The sequence below is a fragment of the Telopea speciosissima genome, chromosome 2, assembly GCF_018873765.1.
Source record: "Telopea speciosissima isolate NSW1024214 ecotype Mountain lineage chromosome 2, Tspe_v1, whole genome shotgun sequence".
NCBI classification, from domain to species: Eukaryota; Viridiplantae; Streptophyta; class Magnoliopsida; order Proteales; family Proteaceae; genus Telopea; species Telopea speciosissima.
The window spans coordinates 75201249-75225879 of NC_057917.1; the positions used below are offsets into that span (position 1 = coordinate 75201249).

The 24631-nt window shown below is 37.6% G+C and overlaps 2 protein-coding genes and 1 long non-coding RNA gene across 4 annotated transcripts; 2 read left to right on the forward strand and 1 right to left on the reverse strand.

Moving 5' to 3' along the window:
• Nucleotides 1–3858: 3858 nt before the first annotated feature.
• On the forward strand, nucleotides 3859–4828 carry LOC122651390 (HVA22-like protein f). The gene is made up of 5 exons (XM_043844770.1): nucleotides 3859–3944; nucleotides 4053–4079; nucleotides 4177–4299; nucleotides 4410–4656; nucleotides 4744–4828. Exons 1-5 carry the CDS (start codon nucleotides 3898–3900, stop codon nucleotides 4768–4770), a joined length of 471 nt encoding a protein of 156 aa, XP_043700705.1. The 5' UTR covers nucleotides 3859–3897; the 3' UTR covers nucleotides 4771–4828.
• A 6424-nt stretch (nucleotides 4829–11252) lies between these two features.
• On the forward strand, nucleotides 11253–23483 carry LOC122652216. Its single transcript, XR_006331569.1, has 3 exons — nucleotides 11253–11262; nucleotides 22071–22216; nucleotides 23464–23483. It is a non-coding gene; the product is annotated as an uncharacterized LOC122652216 (long non-coding RNA).
• Nucleotides 12505–22165, reverse strand: LOC122652215. 2 transcript variants are annotated; one of them, XM_043845897.1, is made up of 4 exons: nucleotides 21944–22165; nucleotides 21031–21856; nucleotides 12926–16080; nucleotides 12505–12835 (listed from the first exon to the last, which is right to left on the reverse strand). In XM_043845897.1, the coding sequence occupies exons 1-3, from the start codon at nucleotides 21973–21975 to the stop codon at nucleotides 12928–12930; spliced, it is 4011 nt and encodes a 1336-aa protein (XP_043701832.1). In that variant the 5' UTR covers nucleotides 21976–22165; the 3' UTR covers nucleotides 12505–12835; nucleotides 12926–12927. The 2 variants fall into 2 exon arrangements, with proteins under 2 accessions (XP_043701832.1, XP_043701831.1); XM_043845896.1 differs by having other exon boundaries at nucleotides 12505–12831; nucleotides 21944–22164.
• Nucleotides 23484–24631: the final 1148 nt, after the last annotated feature.

Below are 24631 nucleotides of genomic sequence, written 5' to 3' on the forward strand. Positions count from 1 at the left end.
ATAGGCTTCTAGGTTTATCAAACTTGGAATCAGGATTCAGGTCGGGTCAAATAGAATTTGCCAAAATCATCTAAACTCTTGAAACCTAGAATGGGTCGACTGCTCTGACAAACTCAGCCTTATCCCAACTGAATGGGGACCGCTACATGGATCCTTGCAAAACAAAGTAGGAAAAACTGTCTGAAAGTGAGAGGAACAAAAAAATAAAGACAAAAGAGATGAGAAAAGAAAGTAAGAGGAAAGAACCACAGCCTAGGAAATCTCAGCTAGATCGGCTAAGCAACATGAATCCTTGCCCTCCAATAGACTCTATTTGAGGTCATACTTGGTACAAGACCGAGACTACTCATGTCACTCCTCACATACTTGGTTGGCTGCTCTGAATCAACTGGAATTAAGATTGGGCTTGGATTCCAAATTCATTTAATTGATCTGATTTTGATTCCTGAAAACATGATTTTAGGGCTTTGATCCAAGTTTAAAGTATCGGTATCAGATATCATATCGGAAGGGTGATTTTAAGAGATGTATCATATTGTATCGTATCATATCATATCAAAGAGATGCATGATACACTAGATAAGTATAAATTACAGTCGAGAAACATGTGAAAATGCTTATGATATAGGCAAAATACAATTTTGACCCATAAAACACTATAATTAATTAATATATAAAAATATAATATGTATAAAAAAAAGAATAAAATACAATTAGACAAAAGCATTTAATTATTTATATATAAAGGATAAGATTTCTTACATGTATTGATGTTGAATAAATACCAAAATTTAAAGATACGATACGTATCAATGAAATGCATTTGTCTAAGCGGTCAAGAACTCATACAATTATTTAGTGCAGTAAAAGTTTGAAGAAGTAAATATAAAGAATCGAATAAGAGATGAGATAGTGAGGCAAAGTCGGTGTTAAATAAATGTTATATATAGTGATCGAACCTCTGGTTTTGTGTTGGTCCAGAAATATGCAAGATTTGGGAGCTGTGCCATGTAGTGTGCTTTCCTCTTAATGGAACACGAGAATAGTAATAATATGGGTTTGTTTAGTTGTCTCTAGTTAGGGAGTTTCAAAAAAAAAAAGAAAAAAAAAAAAACCCTAAACTGAGAGAAAGCTGTGAGATGAAATTAGATGATGAGAAAGACTAGATATATTTGTACAAAGAGTTAAATGGTGAATGGGACAATTCAATTGAGACTCCAACAACCTGACCTTCCTTTGTTTTTTAGCTTTTAATCAGCTGGAACCCCGATTTGATGAAGAGCTGAAAAAGAATGGAAAAACAGAAGATGCCCTTCACTTTTTTTTCACAAGAGACTACTGCACAACACACTTTCTTTGTTAGGCTGGTCGGGTAATATATATATATATATTTGCATGGAGAGGTGTAGACAGTGACATCCCTCACTTTGGGATCCTTTTAAGCCTTCTCACCTTCTGTGGTGGTCCATTAATTAATTTATTCTCTCTTTTAGTGATTCCACCAAAAACAAATTTTACTTAAACTGAGATGCCAAATAGATCAAATCACAACGTACACAAACACACAAAGGAGAGAGAGAGAGAGAGAGAGAGAGAGAGAGAGAGAGAGAGAGAGTTGATTAGGGTACTTTACTCTTCCCATTTATTAGTTTGTTTGGTTGAAGGATTAGCTTTTTTCTAAAGATGGGTCAGGGTTGTGAGTAACCCAAAAGTTTTTGAAGGGATTAATGAGGAATTCTATTGTGGTGGAACTGGAACTCCAAAGGGAACCACTTTCTTTTAAAGGGACTAAAGAGGAATTCTTCACAACACACTTTCTTTTGGGTAGAGTCACAACTAATTAGGGTTCTTGATATTACAACATTTTTATTGTTGAAAAAGAAGGTCAGATCCATAGAAGTTGAGGTTTACAAAAAAAAACATAAAAATTAATGGAACTCTTTAACTGTTTTACTGTTTTGATAAATGGATTTATTTAAGAAGTGGGCTTTAATTTAAGGGTGTGGGGATGAGTGAGAAATCATGATGAAAGGATAGACTTGGAGAATAGCCATGTACAGCTTTTGATATTTTTCTTTGCTTACTAAGTACTTATAAATCCTTTTGTGGGACAAGTTTGAAGATATGAAATATCTGAAAGAAATATCTGATGGATCAAAAGGCCAAAAGGGCAGGGGTCATCCTCACCTGGAAAAATCAAATTAGTAAACTGTAGTACATATCGATTCTTGAAATCAAATTTAGCATATAGTGCTGCTGCATACTGTTCTGTTCAACAAAGAAAAGCAGTGAAATTGAAAGTGGCAGTCTAGAAAGCTAAGAGATCTTATCTTCACAAGAAAAGAATATCTAAAGCCCAGTGTACTTCGGATTTCTTGGACTGATACTAGCTAGTTGTTTAGATAGACTGTGGAAGTCATCAAGGTAGATTCACAAGCTAGTAAGCTAGGAACTACCTAGCTAGACTGCAGGAAGAAGATGAATCATGAACTTGCTAGCTCCTTTAATTATTTGTGCTTTCCCCTTTTTTTTTTTTTGATAAAATGCCCAACAGAACCTATTTTATTAACACGGTTTTACTTTTGCATAGTACGCCACAGACCACTCAGCTTCCAAGAGGTCCTCTGGATCAGCCATATAAGCAGTTCTCTACTTCTCTCTCCCTCTTCTAGTCCACACCTTACCTTCAATTTTAAGTTTCCTTGAAGTAGGTTGCACTAGAAAATTTGCTCTTAATTTGCTAATAAAAGAAAGTTAATTATTTTGAAATATTTTAGAGAGAGAGAGAGAGAGAGAGAGAGAGAGAGAGAGCTTCTCTTGCTCTCTCTCTTCTGGCCACATGACATGTATCTTTTAACAATGAAAATCTTCACATGGATAAGTGGGACACACATGGCTTTGCAGGAAACCTAACCCACCCCTTTTGCTCATGAATCAACTTAAATTTCCAAAACTAAACTTAAGAAGTTAGTTTTTTTTTTTTGTTGGTAATAAACTGATAATAAGGAAAAAGATTTGTACTTGGTGGTGTTTCCTGTGTCCTCTCACAAGGCATCATAAGATGACGCCTATGCCCCTTGGGTAGATACTTATGTGTGTTCACCCATTGACCCAGACACTTGTGTGAAAATCATGCGATCAAGTAGAAATCTCTTTTCCCATAATAGAAACACAATTTTTTTATTCTTACTTTAGTCATTGGTGATTATTCTACTTATAAGCTTTAAAATTCTAAAGATGATTATGGGTGATCCGTTGAATTTGCAATTCAGATCCTCTATGGCACGCTATCCGTAGTGGCTTGAGCGGTGCAGACACATGTACACGCGTAATGAACGCTTTACCCCCGCTCGGGCAAGCCGGTTGGACAGACGTATGGTGGTCAATGCACCTCTACGCCGCTCAATCTGCTACAGGCAGCACGCCTTTAGAAGATCTGGATCCTTGAATTTGGGCCCTACATATTACTCTCTCTCTTTCATAAGAAAAAAAGGTATATATTCTTTGATTACTTTGTGGTAATACCTATGCGTTAAGGCTTCTGGGTGGGCAGCCAGATACAAAGGCGGGCCTATACGTTACGTTATGTGGGTTCTTCACTCCTTCCTCCCCCCATCCCATCCCATGCACAAAGTTGGTTGGCTTCTAAGAAAGCAACCTGAAGGGTACGTGTGCGTGTTACACTCACGTAGTCTTTAATTTGTAGTACTTTTCCTCCTTGTCTTACTCTCTTTCTATTGTCTCCTTATTTCCTTCTTGCAAGAGGAAAAGAAATGCTTAACTTACCAGTTGACCCTTCCCATTCCCTTATAAACCTTGACACATCTCCTTCTCATCATCAACTCACCAGAAATCAATTTGGAAGCTAAAAACAGAATTGTACGTACTACTTGTACAATGGGTTTCTTAGGAACTGTTGCGAGGAATTTCGATTCATTAGTTGGGTAAGTAGAGAGAAATTTCTGACAAGAAATTATGTATTTGCTTATTATTATATTCATGAGTCTCTTAAGATCTTAAAGCTGTGTTTGGTTTTTGGTTTTTTGATACAGGCCTGGAGTGATGCTGCTTTATCCATTGTAAGTGACCATATTCCATAATTACATATAATTGATTTTTTTTTTTGGAGTTGTTGTTTCTATAAATTGATTAATATGACTACTACTCCATGAACAGATATTCTTCTATGAGAGCTATTGAGAGCCCTTCAACCCTAGACGATCAGCAATGGCTGACATATTGGATTCTCTACTCTTTTATCACACTTTTTGAGCTGTCTTGCTGGAAAGTTCTAGCTTGGTAATTAAACAATTAATAATATATGTTCAATTCAAGCTAGGTTTTTGTGTTCATATATATAACTAACTAACTAAGTAACTCAAAATTATCATGCTTTATGTACAAGCTAGGTTTCCACTTTGGCCATACATCAAACTTGTATGTTGCATGTGGTTGGTATTACCAATCTTTAATGGAGCTGCTTATATTTACGAGAATTTCGTGAGGAAATATGTAAAGATTGGGGGAGTGGTGAATGATAATTATCCTGAAGAACACCGGAAGGTTATTCAGATGATGAGCCTCGACGCCAGGAAGTCCGTCGAGCGATATATTGCGAAAAATGGACAAGAGGCCTTCGATCGGGTTATCAAAGCGGTATGAGATTAAACAAACTATGAACAAGAGTCCATGGAAACTTGAAAACACTATATAACTCTGTTCTTGTTTTTGTCATATTTTCAGGCTGAGAAGGAAGCAAAGAGACGCTAGAGAGATAGATCAATTCTTTACTTTATATATGCTCCTCCTACTGTGCAATTTATTGAGTTAAGAGGGATTCTGCACAATGTGTATATGGGCTGTGCATATCTTTTTTTTTTTTTTTTTTTTTTAAAGGCAGAAGAAGAATAATTAATAATAATGTTTTTCTTGTCAAAAGAGACATCTCCATCTGATATGTTCATGAAAATGTTTTTATGCTGCTTTGTTTGGCTTTAAATAAACATCAAATCCTTCTACCTGTTTGGCTACTATACTGTACCTCCACATTTCAAATTCAATGGTAGGTTCTTGCGAACAAATGCTGGTAGCAAAGAAGTAAACCTAAATTTTTAGGGTGGCTGAACTCGAATGATTGAGGTCTTTGTGATGGATATCATGTAATTGCAGAGGTAATTCCAAAATCATTTTGATCTCAGATGAAATATTTCTCTTCAATTCATGCCTATCTGCATATCTTTGTTACCGGCTTTGTGTACGTGTTGAACCACCCCTTGTTTCGCGTTGGTTTGATATTGTTGCTGATTTAATTTCTCAGATTGGTTTTGTATTTCTTTTTTTTCCTTGGATTTGATAAATTTTTATATTCTTTTGGGACTAAGTTTTGCTCCACCCATAGAGGATGGTTCATCCACCATCCTATGGTTCACAAAAAACCCATTCGCTGCTCTCTCCTAACCCACGGTGAATGGGTGAAGGAAAACTCGATCATTTTTTTAAAGGAAAAGTTTCTCTAAACATGAGGCATAGGGTATGTCTACTCACATTCAAATTTTAATTATATTTTTTCTCTTCTCAGAAAATTCCATGTGAGGAGGAGGTGTTTGCTACCCCTCATATATGCTCAAACTTCAAAGAACCCTTTCCCTTTTCTTTTTTTTTAATGTTAATACTTGAAAAACCTGTAAAATCAAAATAGGCTGAGTCCCAGAATCCATGAGAATTAAGATCTCTGATGAAGACTACAACATCCACATCAATGTACTGTTTAAAGCTATTAACATAAATAACAGTGAAACTCACCAAGGAAAAAAGATGAAAGAGACTCATTACTTTACTTTGTTCTTCATCATGCTTACATTATCAGCAGATCAACATATAATAATAATTGTCTTTTTTTCAAATCTTAGGACCATCAGATCGATGAGGTATTTTCTTTTTTCCTTTCTTAAAATTAATTTTGATGGAAAAGATAGTTTAATCAGATGGAATAATACTTAAGAGACCACTGTACATTATATATGTTTCGCAACTTTTTAGCCTCTCGGTGGGATTCCCACTATCTGGGAACATTCTCATATCACACACAAAATTTCAATTCCATGCCACTTTGTGCCATTTGGTCTTCTATGTGGTCTCCTTTACAGCCAAAGACCCACCTTTTACTGTTCGAGTGAAAACTACTTGGAATTTTTTCTTTTCTTTTCCATGAAGCATCATTATGGAAGAAAGTAAATATTAGTTCATAAAGAAGGCTGCATAGTTCATTTATTATTCCTTGTAAAATCATAGCTATCAATTCCCTAACTTTATGGGGCTTCAAAGAGAACAATGCGTACTTAGGCTACATAATTCACCCAACTACTTCTTACTTCTTGGGTCCTATTTATTTGAGAAGTAGGGTAGATATATATATATATATATATAGCCAGCTGCAAGATGCTTTATTTCCACCAGATACAAACATACGGACTAGTGATGTACGTACACCGCTCAAAATGCACTCCAAGTGAAGTTCATGTATTGGACCCGGTCTGAGGAGGAGGGTCAATGTTACACAGTCTTACCTCTGTTTTTTCCAAAGAGGTTGTTTCCAGGACTTGAACTCGTGATCAAGCATTCAACAAATGAACACTTGACCAACACACGAAGCACGAGCCACGACCTTCGCTAAATATACACTATATATATATATATATTGTTTATTTTAACTGAAAAACCGGTTATTAGAATCCTTGTTACTGTTGAATAATAAAAATGTATCTCATAAAAAATCACATGACGAGACATATAAATGCGATCAGTGATTGGATCAAAGAAATTGTAACCTTCAAAACCACAAGAATATCTAAGAAAAGCACATGGTCTAGACCGAGGATCCAACTTATCATGATTATAAGGTCGCATAAGATCGAAGATAGTATAAAGGGCGTACCCAGTGCATGAGGTTTTCGCCACTGCAGGATTTGGGGAGGGTCATAATGTAAGCCGCGCCTTACCCCTGCTTTCGCATAAGAGGATAGATAGTATATAGAGCCAAAAACTCGAAGTAAATGGTAATTAGGCTGAGCATGAAACAAGACTTCATAAGGAGACCTCTTGTTCAATGTTAAAGTAGGTAACCAATCAATAATATAATCTAGTCCGAAAAGCATCAACCCAAAAAACGCTTAGACATGTGAGCATGATATAAAAGAGAAAGACTTGTTCCAACAATATGTAGATGTTTCCTTCCCACAACTACTCTATTTTGTTGAGGTGTACATGAACACGAAACACGATGAAAAATACAGCGTTGTTGAAGAAAATTAGAGAAAGATCCTCCGGCCAGTAAATTCAAGATCACCATCAGTTTGTAGACTATTAATCTTATGTCCGAACAAATTCTCCCCCAAAAGCACGAAAGGAAGAAAAGAAATAATAGTATCCAATTTCCACAACAAAGGGAATATCCAATTAAATCGAGTAAAATCATCCACGATTAATAAATAGTACCTATTGGCCAATTCGAGCAATGACAGAAGTAAGTCCTCATAAATCCAAATGCAACAATTCCAAAGGGTGTGTTATAACAGAAGAAGAATTCTCAAAAGGTAAGTTATGAGCTTTACCAGCCAAACAGCTTGAACAAAAATCCATAAAACTTCTATGACTAGAAAAGGGTAACTATTGTGATTGTTGTAGAAAATTTAAAATCTGTCAGTTAGGATGTCCCAACCGATTATGCCATTTTTGGCTTTCCCAATGAGGTCCAAACACCATAAAAACACTGAGCATGTCCACCCTTGACAGTAGATATAAGTCTCCTTTATTCTTAAAGAGTGTTCTTCATGTCTGTCGGATCCTTATTAGATCCGAGAATTCTCAGTTATATCTTCATTAATAATCTATAAATATTTATACAAGAGGAAATGGTCATAATTAACCCTAGACGATTCACAATGGAATTGTACATGTGATAATAAACCAAATAGGAAAGGAATCCTAGAATAGAAAGAGCTTGCACAACAGTATATAGAGTTTCCATTGACATGATGGGACTCTATATACGTCAATAATCCTTAAACCAGTAAACTAAATGCATCAAGTTTGAAAATATAGCGATTATCTTCAGTAAACTTGGCCACAAATAATAAGTTCTTTTGAATATGAGGAACATGAAGTACGTCATTGAGAGCAAAAGACTGATCAGCACTAGTATGCAATGAGACCTTACCCACACCATGAATCGGAAGACTAGAGCCGCATTCCCAACTACCACCTGATCTGAGCCTTGATAATCTGAACGATGTGCCAAGCTATTGGCATCTACTGTCATATGGTTGGTAGCCCCTGTATCTGGATACCAAGAGTTATCAGTATGGCTCAACCTTGCAAAGGGCTAAGGAACATTGACTGTTTGGAATGTCTGGTTATAACGATTATAACAATTGAGCGTCGAGTGATTTGGCTTGCCACAAATTCGGCATATGGTATGAGGTCAATTTTTTGTATTATGAGTAAAAAAGGGAGTACCTCTACCACGATTTTGAGGATTTGAGAAACCATTACTACAAAATGATTTACGTTTGGGTGTACCACGACCTCGATTGAAAGAAAAACGAGCACTACCTCCTTGTCCATGACCATGAGATGTTGTGATGGCGGTAAGTTCGATGGTATTTACTATTCATGGGATCAAGAAATTCTCCCGAGTAATAAGCATATCATATGTTTGACTGAAAGTTGGAAGGCCCTTGATGTAAGCCCATTCCGCAATGTAAAAGCAATTGAAGCCCAAATTGATCCAACCCGGAATTCCATCATAGATTTATTTTCTCATCCCTACATCGTGTTCCAATGCTTCAAGAAACACATCAATCCGAGGTTAGGCGAAGGCGATATGACCTAAACAATAGAGGTCGTGCATTGTGTCGATGAACGCCCACATCCAATTTTCGACGACTACCTCGATAAGAAAGTGATGAATACGAGCCTTTTAAACATCAAATATTTGATGACTACCTAGATGAGGTAGTCGAGAATGGCAACAATTATGAACATCCCATTTTCAATGACTACTTAGGTGAGGAAGCCGACGATGACACCGAATTTGAACATCCCCTTCTCTACAATTTTTTGGATAAGGATCTTGCATCAAGTTCTGACTCATTTGAGGAACTTAAATCGGGTTGTGATTCATATGAGACAGACATACCCTAAGAAATCTAGTCAACCAATGATATGTCAGATTCAAATACAATCGGCCTCTTTCTTTGCTCAAAGATAACCCTTGTCCATGAGTTCCCCATCGAAATGCTAACGAGTACCAAGGTGAGTCGACAGAATCTTGGAATTATTCCTTATAACCAACTTGAAGAACACTCACTTTTTCTAGTATATGTTGATGCATTCTTGAGAAAATGATTCCTTCCTCTAATTCTACACTTGTCCACTTAATTTGGGAACCAACGGTGGATACATGCACAACACCAACACATAAAGAGATGGAGTGTAGTATTTTCATTTCTAGCAACAAAATACTACTTCATGCACTCATTCCAAATCTTGGTTGTCAGCTACAAGGTGAATTCATCATACTTTCATTTGATCTCGGCGGCACTTAAACATAGGAAACAAATATATGATTAGTTGATTGAATAACACCAATATGACCAACTCTCAAATCATTTCCATCAGCAGTATGTATCAAAGGAGACTTTGCTATCAGAATAGAATCAGAGAATACGACAAGGTTTAATGTCATGTTAGTATAAGCGTCTGAGTCAATAAACTAGGAAGAGGTACCTGGAGTAGAAACAGAGTCGTGTTAGAAGAACAATGACTGAGAGTGGACAAAGCCATATTAATAAGCTCCTAATGTCAACTGCCGAGAAGTAGCCAGAGTGAAAAACAGTGTGAGACCTGAGGTCAGATGATTGTTGGAGGCGCGACAATTGTATGTTGTGGTTGTCGTTGAATGGGCACTAGTCCATTATTTTTCTTATTGGAACAATGATACTTCAAATGACCTATTGCATCACAGTAGTTGCAACGAACGTTGATCAAAACAACTTGGCCAATAAAAGTCCTAGGTGAACCACGAATAGTATCTGAGGGTACCATAAGGAAGCAGAGTTGGGTTACGGGATATATATGATTAGTTGTTTGAATAATACCAATACAACTAGCATTCAAATTATTTCATCAACAATACATATCAAAGGACTTTGTTATCGGAACAGAATCAGAGAATACACAAGGTTTAATGTCATGTTATTAGAAGCGTCTAAATCAATAAACCAAGAAGAGATACCTAAAGTAGCAAATAGAGAAGTATCAGAAGAACGATTACCGAGAGTGGACAAGGCCATATTAATAAGCTCATGAACTTCAACTGCCAAGAAGTAGCCAGAGTGACTAACAGTGTGAGACTCGAGGTTAGACGAGACATGTGATTGTGGAGGTGAGACAGTTGTAAGTTGTGTTTGTCGTTGAATGGGGACTAGTCCATTATTTTCCTATTGGGACAATGATACTTCTTCAGATGACCCATTGCATCACAATAGTAGCAATGAACGTTGGTCAAAACAACTTGGCCAATAGGAGTCTTAAGCAGACCAAGAATAGTATCTGAGGATGCAATAAGTGGAGTTGGGTTACAGGTTATGGTGATGGGTGTAGGTTATGGATGATGGGTTATGGATTACAGGTGATAGGTTAAAGGTTACAGGTGTTGGGTTATGAGTTACAAGTTATGGGGTACAGATTACAGGTTACATGTGACGGGTGACGTATTACGTGTGACAGGTCATAGGTTATGGGCGACGGGTGATGGGTGATAGGTTACTGGTGATGGTTTATGCGTGGCGGTTGATATTTGGGGGAGGATTGGTCAAGAGAGATTTGTTAAGGAGATTGTAGTGAGATTGCACTGGCAGATTTGCGGAGGAGGAGGTTGTAGAGAGCTTTACAAAGCAGGATGTTGTGGGCAGATTTAAGTGTCTGTTGGTGGGTTATAGGGAGGAGGAGGTTGCGGGAGGGAGGAGGGTTCTAGCAGGCAGTGGATGGGGATGCAATAAGGAGGGGACAGTGGCTGGAGTCACAGACAGGGACTGTGACTGTATGTGGGTTGTAGGGAGGAGGAGGTTGCCCGTGGAAGGAGGGTTCCAATTAGACGGAGTCACAGACAGGAGCTAGAGGCTGGAGTTGTGGGCGGGGGTTGAGGGTTTGTGGGTGCAGGGGGATTTGGGGGTTTGCCTGTGCGATTGAGGGTAGTAGTGGGTTGTAGAGCACAATACTCAGTTGCAGAAGGAAGGGGGCTTCGGTAGGAAGCTCATGAGCAGGGGCAAGAGATACGATGATGAGAGAGATGCCGATTCAGAGATTGTAGTGGGTGGCAGGTTCAGGGGTTACAACAGTAGCAACGGTAGATGGCAACAACATTGAAGGGTAGAAAGCTGCGGCAACAGACAACATTCAGAAACAGAACAGATGCAATCTCGGCAGGGTAGGAGTGATCAATACACGAAGGGTGCAATCACAGCAGGTCAGTCTCTGATACCATGTGAACTTTGGTAAAACTCTGTATGTTGTATTAATTTGAATGGGAATAAATACAGAAGAATTGGACCTATACAAGTTAGGTCTTCATAAGGAAAGAATTATACAAGGCAAGAGAAAGATTACAAAATATAGAACTAAGAGATTCTGTAACTGATAAACAATGACTCATGTAACAGGTTTATGAATGTTAATAAAATATTTTTTGGTGCTATTAATATTAATAAAATAGAAATATATATCCTTCTCAGATTGCTTGTTGCATTGTCTTGAAATATGCAGGTAGATTAACTTCCCCTCATATTCCTCCAGTGGTGGAATACAACTCAACAGATTCATCCAGTACTATTTCTGTGTTTAAATCCAGTATTTAACTAAATTCATATTATAGAACAGTAGCAGATGGCAGTAGATAATTCCTGCCCTCTGCCACTTAGTAATATTAAATCCACAAGAGTCTGGAATGATCAAACTTCCTACATCAAGATAAAAGTCAGACAGGCTAATTTTCTCATGTAAGGCCTCCAGCAAGGACATGCTCACCATATTTATGATTTGAGGCACTCTGGAATGGCATATAATTCTCAAGTTTGGGAGAGAATTGATACAGATTGGGAAATCTCATTTTTAACAGCAGGTTTTTTTTCCTGACATTCCCGTACAGGGACACATGTATTCTTCTGCATCTCAATTTTAAGCTGAGAGCCCAATACATGTTGTGGTTTTTCCTATGATTTCTCTTCCACAAATTTACTCATGAACACAGTCAAATATAAAAACCCAATTAATAGTCAAATAGATTACTCCTATGTACAGAATATTGGAGCAAAATGAGTCTTCAAAGCATATAAGTAGTCCAACTATGTAAAAAGCAGAGCATTAAGGATTTTCACTATGTTAGTCTTACCTAAATCAATCAGAGGACACCTGTTCATTTCTTGATATTCAAAAGAATAATAGGAATTTCATAATCCTCTCAATCTAATGGACTATCAATATTAACTTCAGGTCAGAATAAAAACTAAAAGAACTTCATATTGTCAACAAAATATCAATATACTTAAGATATAAATTATTGCTTCTATAATATTACACTTCTTAGACCAGTAACTGATTACCTGACAAAGGCAACTGACTCTAAAGCATAATTCATTGATACATCTTTGATGAAGCTTAGATAGTCATTTTCTATCATATGATTGGAGCTATCTCATCGCTCAAAAAGCTGGACTTGAGAAAGTCAGTTTTCATTGGCTAGCAATGCTTTACTTTATGTCTTTGACTGGAAACCTTCCTTTGAAAAAACAAAAGAAAAGACTTACAAATCATGAATTTAATATGAAAAACCAACAATATAATAACCACACAGATTAGTTGAACTTACTCTCAAAATCTATATATCTGCGCTGACTTCTGAAATTCTGAAATCTTATCAGAATCAGTAACTGCTTCAAAAGGTACGGTTGAATGAGTTGGCCTAGGTTGATCGCGATCCATGTTTTGACTTGGCTTTAGAATGTGTTTTGCACCTGCACTTAGTTTAATGGGACCTGCTCTGACCATACCATCCTGTTTAAAAGGTTTAAGACATGATGAATCTCTGAATCCAGCCTTTTGGATCTCTGGCAGTGAATGTCCTAGACCCCTAGCTTTATCGCTGAATGCATCAAAGTCCGTTTCTCCTGTGTTACATTTTGCATAACCACTGATATCAGATGAGCCTCTAAATCCACTCTTTTGGATCTCCGACAGTGAATGTCCAAAATCCATAGTTTTATCCCTGAATGCATCAAAATCAGCTGCTCCAATACATTGTGCAAAACCACCTATATTTATTCTTTTATTCAATTCCCTCACAGCACTTGGGTTCCCTTGCATTTTTAAGTAAGGTTTCTTCATTGCATTTGCTGAATTACCAGTTTCATCTGCAGGCCTCTTTTTGGCTATCTTGACACTGTCGGAAACCATAAGATGGAAGTGTTTAGACTGTTCCCCATCCTTGTCTTTCATCTTATTTCTATGGCTTGCATTGATGACAGAAGTAGGTTTGCATCCTCGAAGAGCTGGGATGAGTTCAGGGTGGAAAAAGGGGTCAGGACCAGTTGGACTCTGCTTCTGAGGGTGAAAGGTGCTGGCATGGTGGGGATAAGCTACCATTGATGTGTTATAATACATAGGAGTGGCTGAGAAATTAGTTCCAGAAATGGTGTGTGGGTGATCAGAACTTGCACCAGAATATGAGTGAGAAGAAGTGAGGTTTGCTTCTTTGTGCTGTTTTGCATTCAGAAGCCATTGTGGCAGCTTCTGAGAAGAGCTATCAGGCCATGAAGATTGAACATTTGCTCGACATTCCTGATTTACTAGAGGAAAATGGAAAGCAGATTTTATTCCATGAGGTAGTCTCTGGTTACAATTGACTTGGGCAGAATTCAAAAGATGCTGAGAAGCATTGAAAGATGCAGCTTCTGCAACTGGTACCTGAGAGCTCATTTTAAGAGATTCAGTTCCAGAGTTGGTGGGTTGCTGAAAATTGGAGTTCTTATTTAGCAATGTATGGGAAGGTAGAGGATGCAGAAAAGAATGTAGCTTGGCACTGGCATTTTCCCTGATCAAGGGGAGACTGTTTTGCTGTCTTACATACATCTGCCAGTTGAGGTATGGGTGAGCAAATGCAGGATCTGCAGCTTTCATTGGAAAAGTACTTCCCAAGGATGGACTGCTTTGAGTTTCCAATGAAGGAGTAATGGTTTCTTTTGTTTTTCCTGAGTAGGGAAGCACAATCCTTTCCTGCTGAAATTGCCTCTTCAATGAAGGGTTGTCAGAGACAGTGGAGGTAAGTCGATTCTCTGTCATGGTGCCAGCAGATGTCCTGCCATTCTCAAAACCTTGGACATCTTTGTTATTTATGCCAACTGTAACATCTTTACCCATCAACCGCATTGTTGGTCGAGTGGCATTTGGAAACATGCACTCTGAATTCTTCTCAGGTTGAATCTTTTCCTTTTCAGTTCGGTTGTGAGTTTGGTCATACTGTCCACACCTTTGGAAAGAGAAGTCTGTGACCTGTCTGTCTGAAACCAACTGACTGACGGAGTGACTGTTTCTCTTCACCAAATCTTGCCAGTGGACTTCTGCTTGTCCAGTATTTTGTATTTCACTGGTACCTAACTTAGATGATAAAGATGACTGAGAGCTCTTTTGTTGGTGATTCTGCCTGGGAAGAACTTTAAATTTGTCATTTCGAAGTGCTGCCTCAGCATAGTTCCTATCTTTCATACCCAGGTAACTGGCAGGACTATTTGGCCGCACAAAATTAAGCAGTTGGAAGTCGCTGGCAGAACCCACTGTTGCACTTGGCTTTACCAGGTTAAAACCCCCTTTGGCACTTGAATGCCACTGGATAAATTCACCTTGTGAATTAAGAGGCAGTCCAATAGAATTATCCATAACACATCTGTCACTGAATACAGATTCTCTTTGCTTCTTCCACTCAACTGAGGAACATATGCTTGACATTAGTTCTTTAGAAGATATATGATGCAATGACTGGTAGAGCAAATCACAACCACTACAGGTCTCTTTGGAAACTTGCGATAGAAATTGACACCTCCCATTTGTTTCTGCATTCATTTCTGAACAAGATGTTGAAGGCTGTAAAGATGCATTTGCATTTTCCAGTGAGGTCGTTGCAGTAAGTTCAGCCACATTTCTGCCAGTGTGGGGTTCACTTTGAACACTCTCATCTGCTTGAGATTCGGAATTGGGTTTAAAACTCTCTGTCAAAGTAGATTCAAGTTTTGGAATGCTGGCAAAAGAAAGAGTCTGAGATTCATTTGAGTTTTCTTGATGATACATGAACAAATAATCATTTGAAACCTGGTTTAAGTCTACAAATCTGTCTGTGCAGGTTTCTTCTCTATCTTGGCTGCTCTTATTATGTGGACTTGGAATTGCCATCATAGAAAAATGACTATGACCATCATCCAAGCATATATTTTCATGCGTTGATCGGCTGGAAGTTTCAGTAGAAACATCACCACTACCTCTATCCACATCTAAAGCCACTCCAGCAGCATGCAAATCTCTATCAGTTTCCATAGAGTTCCTCATTGGTAGAGCAGCCATGACATCTGAAAATTCCTTGGAAAGGCTATGCAACTGAGGCCAATCAGCAGAAGAATACTGTATCTTTGTTGGTCCATGTATCTCGTCATGACTGGAAAACCTGACATGCTTGTCTGATTGTTCAACATGGCAAGAATTTGTCTTATCACCTCCTTGAAAACTGCTTATGGCAGAGTTATTCGGGATGGAAGTGACATCTGCACAACTCTTCAGAATGCTATGACCAGGAAATGGGTCCTGCTGCGGTTGCCTTACAGGTAACTTGGAAGTTTGCATGACTTTGTCCTTTTTTTGTGTAGGTAAACTTTTCATCCTTGATGGTTTTTCCTTTTTAGACCACTTATCATGTAAAGAAACCTTTTCTTGTCCACAAAAATCAACTGGAGACAAAACTTTGAATTTATGAATCTTCTCCTGTTTAAGACAATGTATCATGCCACATTAGTACAACTCTTTGAAATTGTGAGCAATATTGACTTAAGTTTCACATGAAACACTGGAGCATCATAAGCTGTTGAAGCTACATGGTAAGACAATAGATATGAAAAATATAATGCTATCAACTGGCACAAAAAATTATACAACACTTTCCTAAGCTGTGTTACCACTTGACAGATTTCCAGGTTGGTTGAGCATAAACATTGCAGGAGAGCATGAAAACAGGTCAACAATAGCATTTACATAGCTCCATTTAGTAATGCACATTAGGTGTGCAACATTGCTATCATATATTTTAAATTCTTGGAGAATAAAAATTTGAAGCATTTACTACTGAATGAGTAATTTGACATATTCTAAAATTCTTCAATAATTGCAAAAGATGGAAAGTATCCTGATGCAAAACAAATTGTCTCTAGGATCTTCAGTCTTCAACCAGGTTGACTTGACTATATAGGAAGTCTTGAATCAATCAACAATCAGATACCTCTTTAGTCTACCCTATGTTGTTCTACAAGACAAGGAATTGTACGTAGTTTATGTGCACTCTAGTGAGGAGAAACATGAGTTCCAATCTATAATATGTCACACCAGATATCTCTAGCCTATTTAAAAATTAGAAATACTTTTTTCTGGAAAAAAATTTGACATTTTATTTCTACATAGGCAAATGGCAGTCCATGGCAACCAAACTAAAGTCCTAACAAAAGGTGGTTCACATTCCTGACAAAAAAAACCTGATTGCTGATACCAACATTTGCCAATTCACTTGCCAGTCGCCACAGTACATGGCCTCTCAGTATGTGTTTTGGCAAAACCATATCAACTACAAACATAACCATGGCAGTCATTGATCTAGGCCTTAATTTCCCATGTTGTGAAGGCTTGCATAAAGGGGATAAGGAGGAAAGAATCCCTTCAAGGACAACTCATTAGCAGCAGTATTGGAGTTAAAAAATAAGCAACTGTATGGCAGTCCAAGCTTCTGATTCCCTTGAGATTAGTCTCACGTAAAACTGTTTTTTACTAATGTTAAATTGAAATAAATGATGGACCCATTATTTATGTCAATCAATAAGGGTATTCTCAAATAGAACATTCTCATTTGAACCTTTCTCCTGTAGAAAATAGGCATATGACAGCTAATTGAAGGAGGTTAATTACTGAGAGTTAGCAACTTTCTAATACCATCAATTTTTACAAAGAAATAAGAAAAAAGAATAAATAAAAAAATTTACTTCCTTCTTTTTTTTCTCATCAGCAACAACAATTCCATAGTTTATGCTCAATTAACTTTTTCTTGATTCTGGGTAACTGGAATTGTAGTCATATAGATCAACCAGGTAATGTGGGATTGAACACAAAATTTAACAACGTTTCTCTACGGCCTAAAGGTTGAAGTGAGATAAGATATTTGATCGCTTCACAAAGTAACAATGTAAGAGTTTCCAAGAAGATGAGATATTGAGGTTCATACATTAAAAGTAGCGATAAGTTGTATAACACCAACATATGTAGATGTTCATCACTATGTCACATGGGATCAATCAGCTCCAATGCCATCTTTTGTCATGCCAAATGAAAAACACACTTTTCCCTAATTTGTTCTATAAACACTCCATTTGTACTTTAAATTTCAATGAACAACTAGATCTCATGGAATGACAAATTTGTCCAAATGGAATAAAAAATAATAGATAATGACTCCCAACAGAGCTAGAAACTCCCAGACCTCTCATTTAGAATGAAACTCACCATAAACTTTCAACAATAACATTGTGGCCAGAAATGGTAGTGTGTCTATATAACTACTTGCTTCCTTAACCATGAGGTGGAATGCCTACATGCTACATCAATCATTGCGCAGACAGGTTGGGAGTCTTATTACTCTCCATATGCATCATTAAAATTCTCCTTTTTCCAATTTATAACTCATCTAACCATGATCATAGGCCATCTCTTGTGGACAAATTTAACTTTTATAATTTCAGTTATGTGCAACAGTAACAGAAGTCAACATGCTGCCATCATGTTTTTCCTGTACGAGGATTGTTTTTATGTTTGTTTACCAAAAATGGAGAAATAAGTTTTTAAAAAATAGAAAGTTTTCTTCTCATAGATAAGAATCAAAGATCTAAGAAAAAAAATATTGATTCTTAATGATATCAAGTTACATAGTGGATTGGTAGAAGCCATTTTAACACAATTAACAACCCCTTAACTCCAGCAATCAGCAATACAAAGTGTGCTGGGAGTTTGGAAACAATTCATTCTAGTCTTATTATTAATTCTACCACCGCTCATGGCAACACAGGAACAGTAAGTAGAACAGTTAAGGATAAGGGCGAACACCACTCTCAACATCTTATTTTAGAGTCAAATTTTAAAAATAATAAGTGTTGTACCTAAAGAGTTTCTGAAATAAGGACGAAAAAATATTTGCATTAAAAATATTTGAAATGAATATAGCTGCATGAAGGGCAAGTTGTATACTTAGAAGATTCCAGACCATTGAACTCCACTTGTCCCAGGTTCAGCCTTCTCAAAGCTATCAGAAAAGATTCCTAGTAAGTTCACTATGAGTTTTTAAAAATTTTCAGTTTGTCCACAATATGTTGTTCACCATGAAGAAAATTTAATAGACAGTTCACATCATTATAAAATATATATATGAGATTATCTACTGGTTCAATGATTTCATTGTTACATCTTTAAAGAAAATTCAAGGTTGTTGCTTCCCTTGTAATCCTACCACAAAAACCAGATGAACTTACACCTCATAAAAGCTGCTTCTCCAAAAATTCATGGCTTAGCTGAGTAAAACGAGCTAGTGATTATAGAACTAATCTAAGATCTTGATTCTATTTCTCATTTTTTGTAATGTTTTGTGAATGTTAATTGTATGCTGGCATTTCCAGTTAATATGGTCTTAGGATCATCAGCACAAAATAAAACAATTATATAAATTAAACGAAAAGAAACAATAAAAATAGGACAAGACCAATTTAGAATAGAGAACCTCTAGACTACCACATCTAACTTTGAAAATAGAAACACACTCGTATGAAACACAAGATCTGATGTAAATATCCAGCATAAACAAAACTATTCTAGCTAGGGAAAGTAGTATATCATTACACCCACTGTTTACCTAACCTTGCAAACATCAAGCTACACAAGGTAAAAATAAAAACCAAAGAAGGCTCTCCTGAAAATAAAGAAGTTATGCTCCAGAATTCGGAATAACAACTGGACAAAATGAACAATAGTAAAGTTGTTTACAATCCCACCCCCCCCCCCCCCAAAAAAAAAAAAAGAAAAAACCAAAAACAAAAAAGGTAACAGTGGGTAGCCGTGTGTATTCCATCCTTGCTGTGCACTGGTTTGGTTGCAGATTTCTTTTCATTATCTCAATAAACTTATAACTATTATTCAAAATAAAAAGGGACCAAGAGAGAGAGTGTTAATATCCTAACTTCAAGCTTCTTAATCCAACTTTCTTTCTCGACTACAGAAGATGTTCTAACGCAGAAGAGTACTACTCGAATACGCGTTTGACCATTAATCCTCCAGGCTCAAACGCTAATGAGTAAAATTATAACCATGTTAGCTGCCATGACACTTTTTGTCGCAACACAGAGAGAGTGACCAAACCAAAGCAGCAAAGACGGATAAGATATAGGAAAAAGCTACGAATTCAATCGATCATGATTGTCTAAACTCAGATGATGCAATCGACAAAATACTTGGGAAATACCAAGATCCACAACATTTGTCCGATCCAAGGGTGTGAAAAAGTTGTTTAAACGGAGGCGCAACTTAGCTCGTTACTCCCTAAGTAGCATATACAGCTGAAGACATGACTCAATATTTCATGCAATGTCATTATCCCTGCGTTACTAATACAAACACCAACAACTCGACTACCATCATCCACGAGTAGGGAAGCTTTATTCCGAGGTCATTAGAATCTAAGGAGAATAATACATAAATGCTCAAACCAAATACTTCAAGCAACCAGTAAGAGTACAAGTTGTAAACGTCTTGCTTTTTTCCCAGACCCTTGCGAATAATATTTGTCCTCTAATCTCTAGTTTCCAGAAATCACTCATGCGAACTACAATTTATTCGTCATCATGAAACACATAAAAAAATATTTAAAGATTATCAAACAACTTTTCACTTCCGCTGCAAATTAGATTATATCCTCCAAATCCGGAGCAGATAAACAAAAAGATGATCAGAATCAAATTCCTCAAATACTATGTTTGTTTCTTCTACAAATTTCTCTTCACACGTCCAAGCCGATTTGATATGGGAAAGCAGAAGAATCAAGATTAAATGAACTCTCTAAGAGAATTGAAACTGCCCATCATATTTCACCAATATTGCATGTGATGAACAAGGCATGTGATAGGAGAAAACTAGCCATCCGATTGAATCACAGCTTATTCTACAAAAATAATCATGTGAAGGCAAAGATTTTTCATTTTGCTCAACTATCTTTTTTTTTTCTTTTGGGTAAACCAAGGACAACTTCCCCATCAACCCAACCTCTAGTCCGTACCAGACAGCTGGTGCAGCAGGCACCATTCCATCGAGTGCTGGATCTTCACGGCATGGAACCCCATCACCCATTTACCCTAGTTTGTAACTTTTTCTTTTTATACTGAAGAGAGAGATGCGTAATTCATGTACACGAGAGTACAAGAACATCGCATCGCTTTCATCTTCAAAAACTTTGAAACAGTATTAGCAGCTTTTTGAGTAGAAAGTGGAAAGAAGAAGAGAAGAGAGAGAAACAAAAACAAACGAAGATCTAAAGTGACCACATCAAGTATCGTAAAAACGAAGCAAATTAGCAAATCTGAAACAGAAAATTAACATATTTTCCGAATAATAATAATAACAACAATAGTCACTCACCTTCTTCATCACTTCCGAAGGAGGAGCTCTTGCTATGGTCCTTGATGATGGAGCGAAAAATCCGCCGTCAATCTTTTTCATCTTCTTTTTCTTCTTCTTCTTCTTCATGTTCTTCAGCTTCAACGTCATCATCGCCGCATCCTCTCTCGAACAATTCTTGTTCTTTTCTCTCATCTTCTTCTTTCCAACTACATCAGATGATGCTTTCTTCAAGACTTTCAAATTAACTTCCTCTTCAGTAACCACAACCTGTCGATTTTCACAATCGATCTTCACAGTTTCGATCTGCGGAGAAGCAGCGAAGATCTCCATAATAGATCTCCTCTTCCTCGTCTTGGACTTCACCTTGGTCGTCACTGCTTGTGTTTCTGTAGACTTCCTCATCTGTAGTCTCCGCTGATCCACCTTCGACGTTGTCTCAGCCAGACAATCATCTATATGTGCGTTCACCGCATTAACAGTCGTCGCCGTAAAACTCCGACAAACCGGACAACTCATCACCAACTTCTCCTCATCTCCCGTCACCAAAACCAGAAGCTTTTCCGACACACCTCCGTTTCTCTCGCCAGAGATCGACTTCTCTTTCTCATCAGTTGCTTCTAGAATCTTCTTACCGTCTCTATCATCAACATCAGACTTATTAGCAGAAGAATTAAATGATTTAGATCTCATCGCCTCCATCTCATCCTTCCACCACCGATACTTCGGGCATTTCATCAGCGGAAGCTTCGCTGCGAGCTCTTCTTTCTTCATCGTCTCCTTATCGTCTACATGGAACGGCCAAGACTTCTCCACATTGACACTCCTCATCTTCGAAGCGTACCCTCTGAACCACCGAATCACTCGTTAAAATATCAAAACCTGCAAAGAGATTCGCAATCCAAAACCAAAATTAACGATTCTTAGGTTCTACCTGATCGAGAAGCCTTCGATAGCAACAGCCATGGAGTCTCCTGCTCGAACGAAAGAGATCAGATAAAAGAAACAAACACTTTAAGCAAGAAAAAGAAAAAAAAAGAAAGCAAAGCTTCTCGATCCAGTCGATGTAGTAGTCTTCATCTAAAATTCGAAATCAAATCAACGAATTTGAATCCAGAGAGATAAGAAGGAGAAGCACCGGTGGGGTTTGGGCGGGGTTTTCCATTTTTCCCGCTCGCTTGGTTCCGTGCGAGAGAGAGAGAGGGAGGTGGGGTGGGGGACATACTAAAAGGTAAGGAAAACTAATAAATTAATAAAATTTATGGCGGGTGATATGATGAGAGCGATGACCGTAGATTTTTATCTAACTTTTTTTTGGCTGCTTTTTCAATTTTTTAATAAGAGTCCGATGTGTCCTATATGTGTAAAAGTGTGTAACCGTACATGTCATGTGTATCATCATCATGCACGCATTCATCCATGATAATGTATGACAGAAGAGACATACATGGGGGCAAGGATAGCGACATAGGGGCGCAACCATGGGGTTTGGGGCCGGTCTCCCAGAATCCTTGTCAAGTCGATAACGACATGTTTCCAGAATTTTCTTAAAAAATTAAAAATATAAAAGTATATTTTTAATGAATATTAAAATTTTAAAATTAAGAATATATTTCAAGTAGTTTTGAATTTTTCTTGCTTTCTTTTTACAGAATTCGTTTCTTGCCCATCATCGCCTTGTTTGGTTGTTGAGGATTTTTTGCAATTTTTTTGGTTTATTTCCATTTTTATCCTCAGGAAGTTAAACCTAAGAAGACGTGTGTGTATGTGTGTGTGTGTGGTGGTGGTGGGATTGAAAATATAAAAGGAGAGATGGGAAATCTGGATTCGATTCTTGGTATTAATGGAGGGGATTTAATTAACACAGAAAAAGTTGGGAAGATAAGAGATTGTAGGTATAATCACAAGAAATCTTGTTGGGAAACCACAATTCTGTATTAAATTAACACCACAAACTAAGTGATGAGGTTTTTGTTGAAAGATAAGATGACCGGATAAACAAAGAAAGAAAGACTCAAGACTGTGTGTGTTTGTGTGTGAGAGAGAAGAAGAAGAAGAAGATCTCACCGTCTTTTAGCATGAGAAAGCCAAGGCAGCAGAAAACGAGGTTGTTGTCCGATCCCCTCCTTAACCAGTTTGTCTGTGTTGGTTCATGAATTGCTTGGGTTGATGGAATGAATCAAAGCTGAGAGAGGTGATGGTGATGGGGGGTTGAGAAGCTCTGGGTTTTGGTTTGTGGGCAGAAGATAGAGGGTTAAAGAGGAAGAAGGAGATGAAGAACAAGAAGAAGACGAAGAAGACAAATAGAAACAACAATCGAAAAGAAGGAGAAGGAACAGTAACTCAAGAAAGGGTAATATATATATATCAACTAGAAAGAGGAAATGGAGTTGACTGAAAGTGAAAGGGTTAGGTTAGATGGTGAGTGTTCAGTATTGTTTGTTGGGGGTTGAGAGAGAGAGAGAGAGAGAGAGAATCAAAAGTAACCAAGTAAAAGTGAAAAAAAAGAAGAAAAGGACGAATAAAAGGTAGTTCTGTCATCTGTGTGTGCTGTTTGTTTATGAATGAGAAAGAAGCAAGTTAGCAGATCGGTAACACATGTCACCCTACTGTCTCTCTCTATCTGTGTAAGACTGTATGCGTGCCCCCTCTCTCTCTCTTTCTCTCTCAAGCCACTCGTCCTTGTGATATTGGTTCTTATGGCATGGCAGCTGGAAGCGTCGAAGGACTGAAAATGAGGGCTAAGTGGTTTCAGATCGAGTTTGAGAGCAATATTGCACTAAAAGTATATTGGTTCAAACCAAAGAGATGAACCCTTTACAAGTGAGAAAGAAGCCTTCTCGGAAACTGAGGCTTATGGGTTGAAGACTTAAATGGTAGTAGGAATTTAAAGCCAAAAGCATGATTGGCTCACGCACCCCATCTAGGTTCCATTCCATAATATTCCTCCTTATCACTCGCATATCATTTTCATTCCTTCTAGAGAAGAGTTTTTAGTTTTACCCTTAATGGAAGCAACCAAACCAAAAAGAAAAAGAGAGAGAAAGAAATGGATTTTGCAGCGTTTGCAGAAGAAGATGGGCTATCAAATTTTTATGATACTTAAACTGACTGTCCGGAGTTCAGAGTTATCAGAAGCGCGATTACCGGCAAAACCTTTGTTTTTCCATGAAAAGACGTATTTCTGGTAAACAATACAGATTTTCCTATAAACAAACAAGTTTATCATTAATCATTTAATCTCTCACTTATACGCAAGAGAGAGTTTGCTATTTCTGGCTTCATTTATTTCCTGGAATGCTTTTCTTCCCTTTCTAGCAACTACAAACCAGGAGCTATAAAAGAAGAGCGGGAGGGAGGTGTAATGGGAATGCGTGATCTTGTGTACGTGTGTGTGCCTGATAGTTTCAACACGGATGTCATTTCGAATTTCATCAGGGGTGGTATAGTCATTTTGCATCTCTCTATATCTAAGCGTAGCACACACGCTCTCAAAAACAGTTTTCTTTTTCTCCGAGAAAAAGAAATACAGAAAAGTTGATCAGCTCCTCACCTTAACATCACTGTCTCGGGTTGGGTGGAAACTGATGAGTAACCTGTTTTGGTTTTAATTAGATAGATT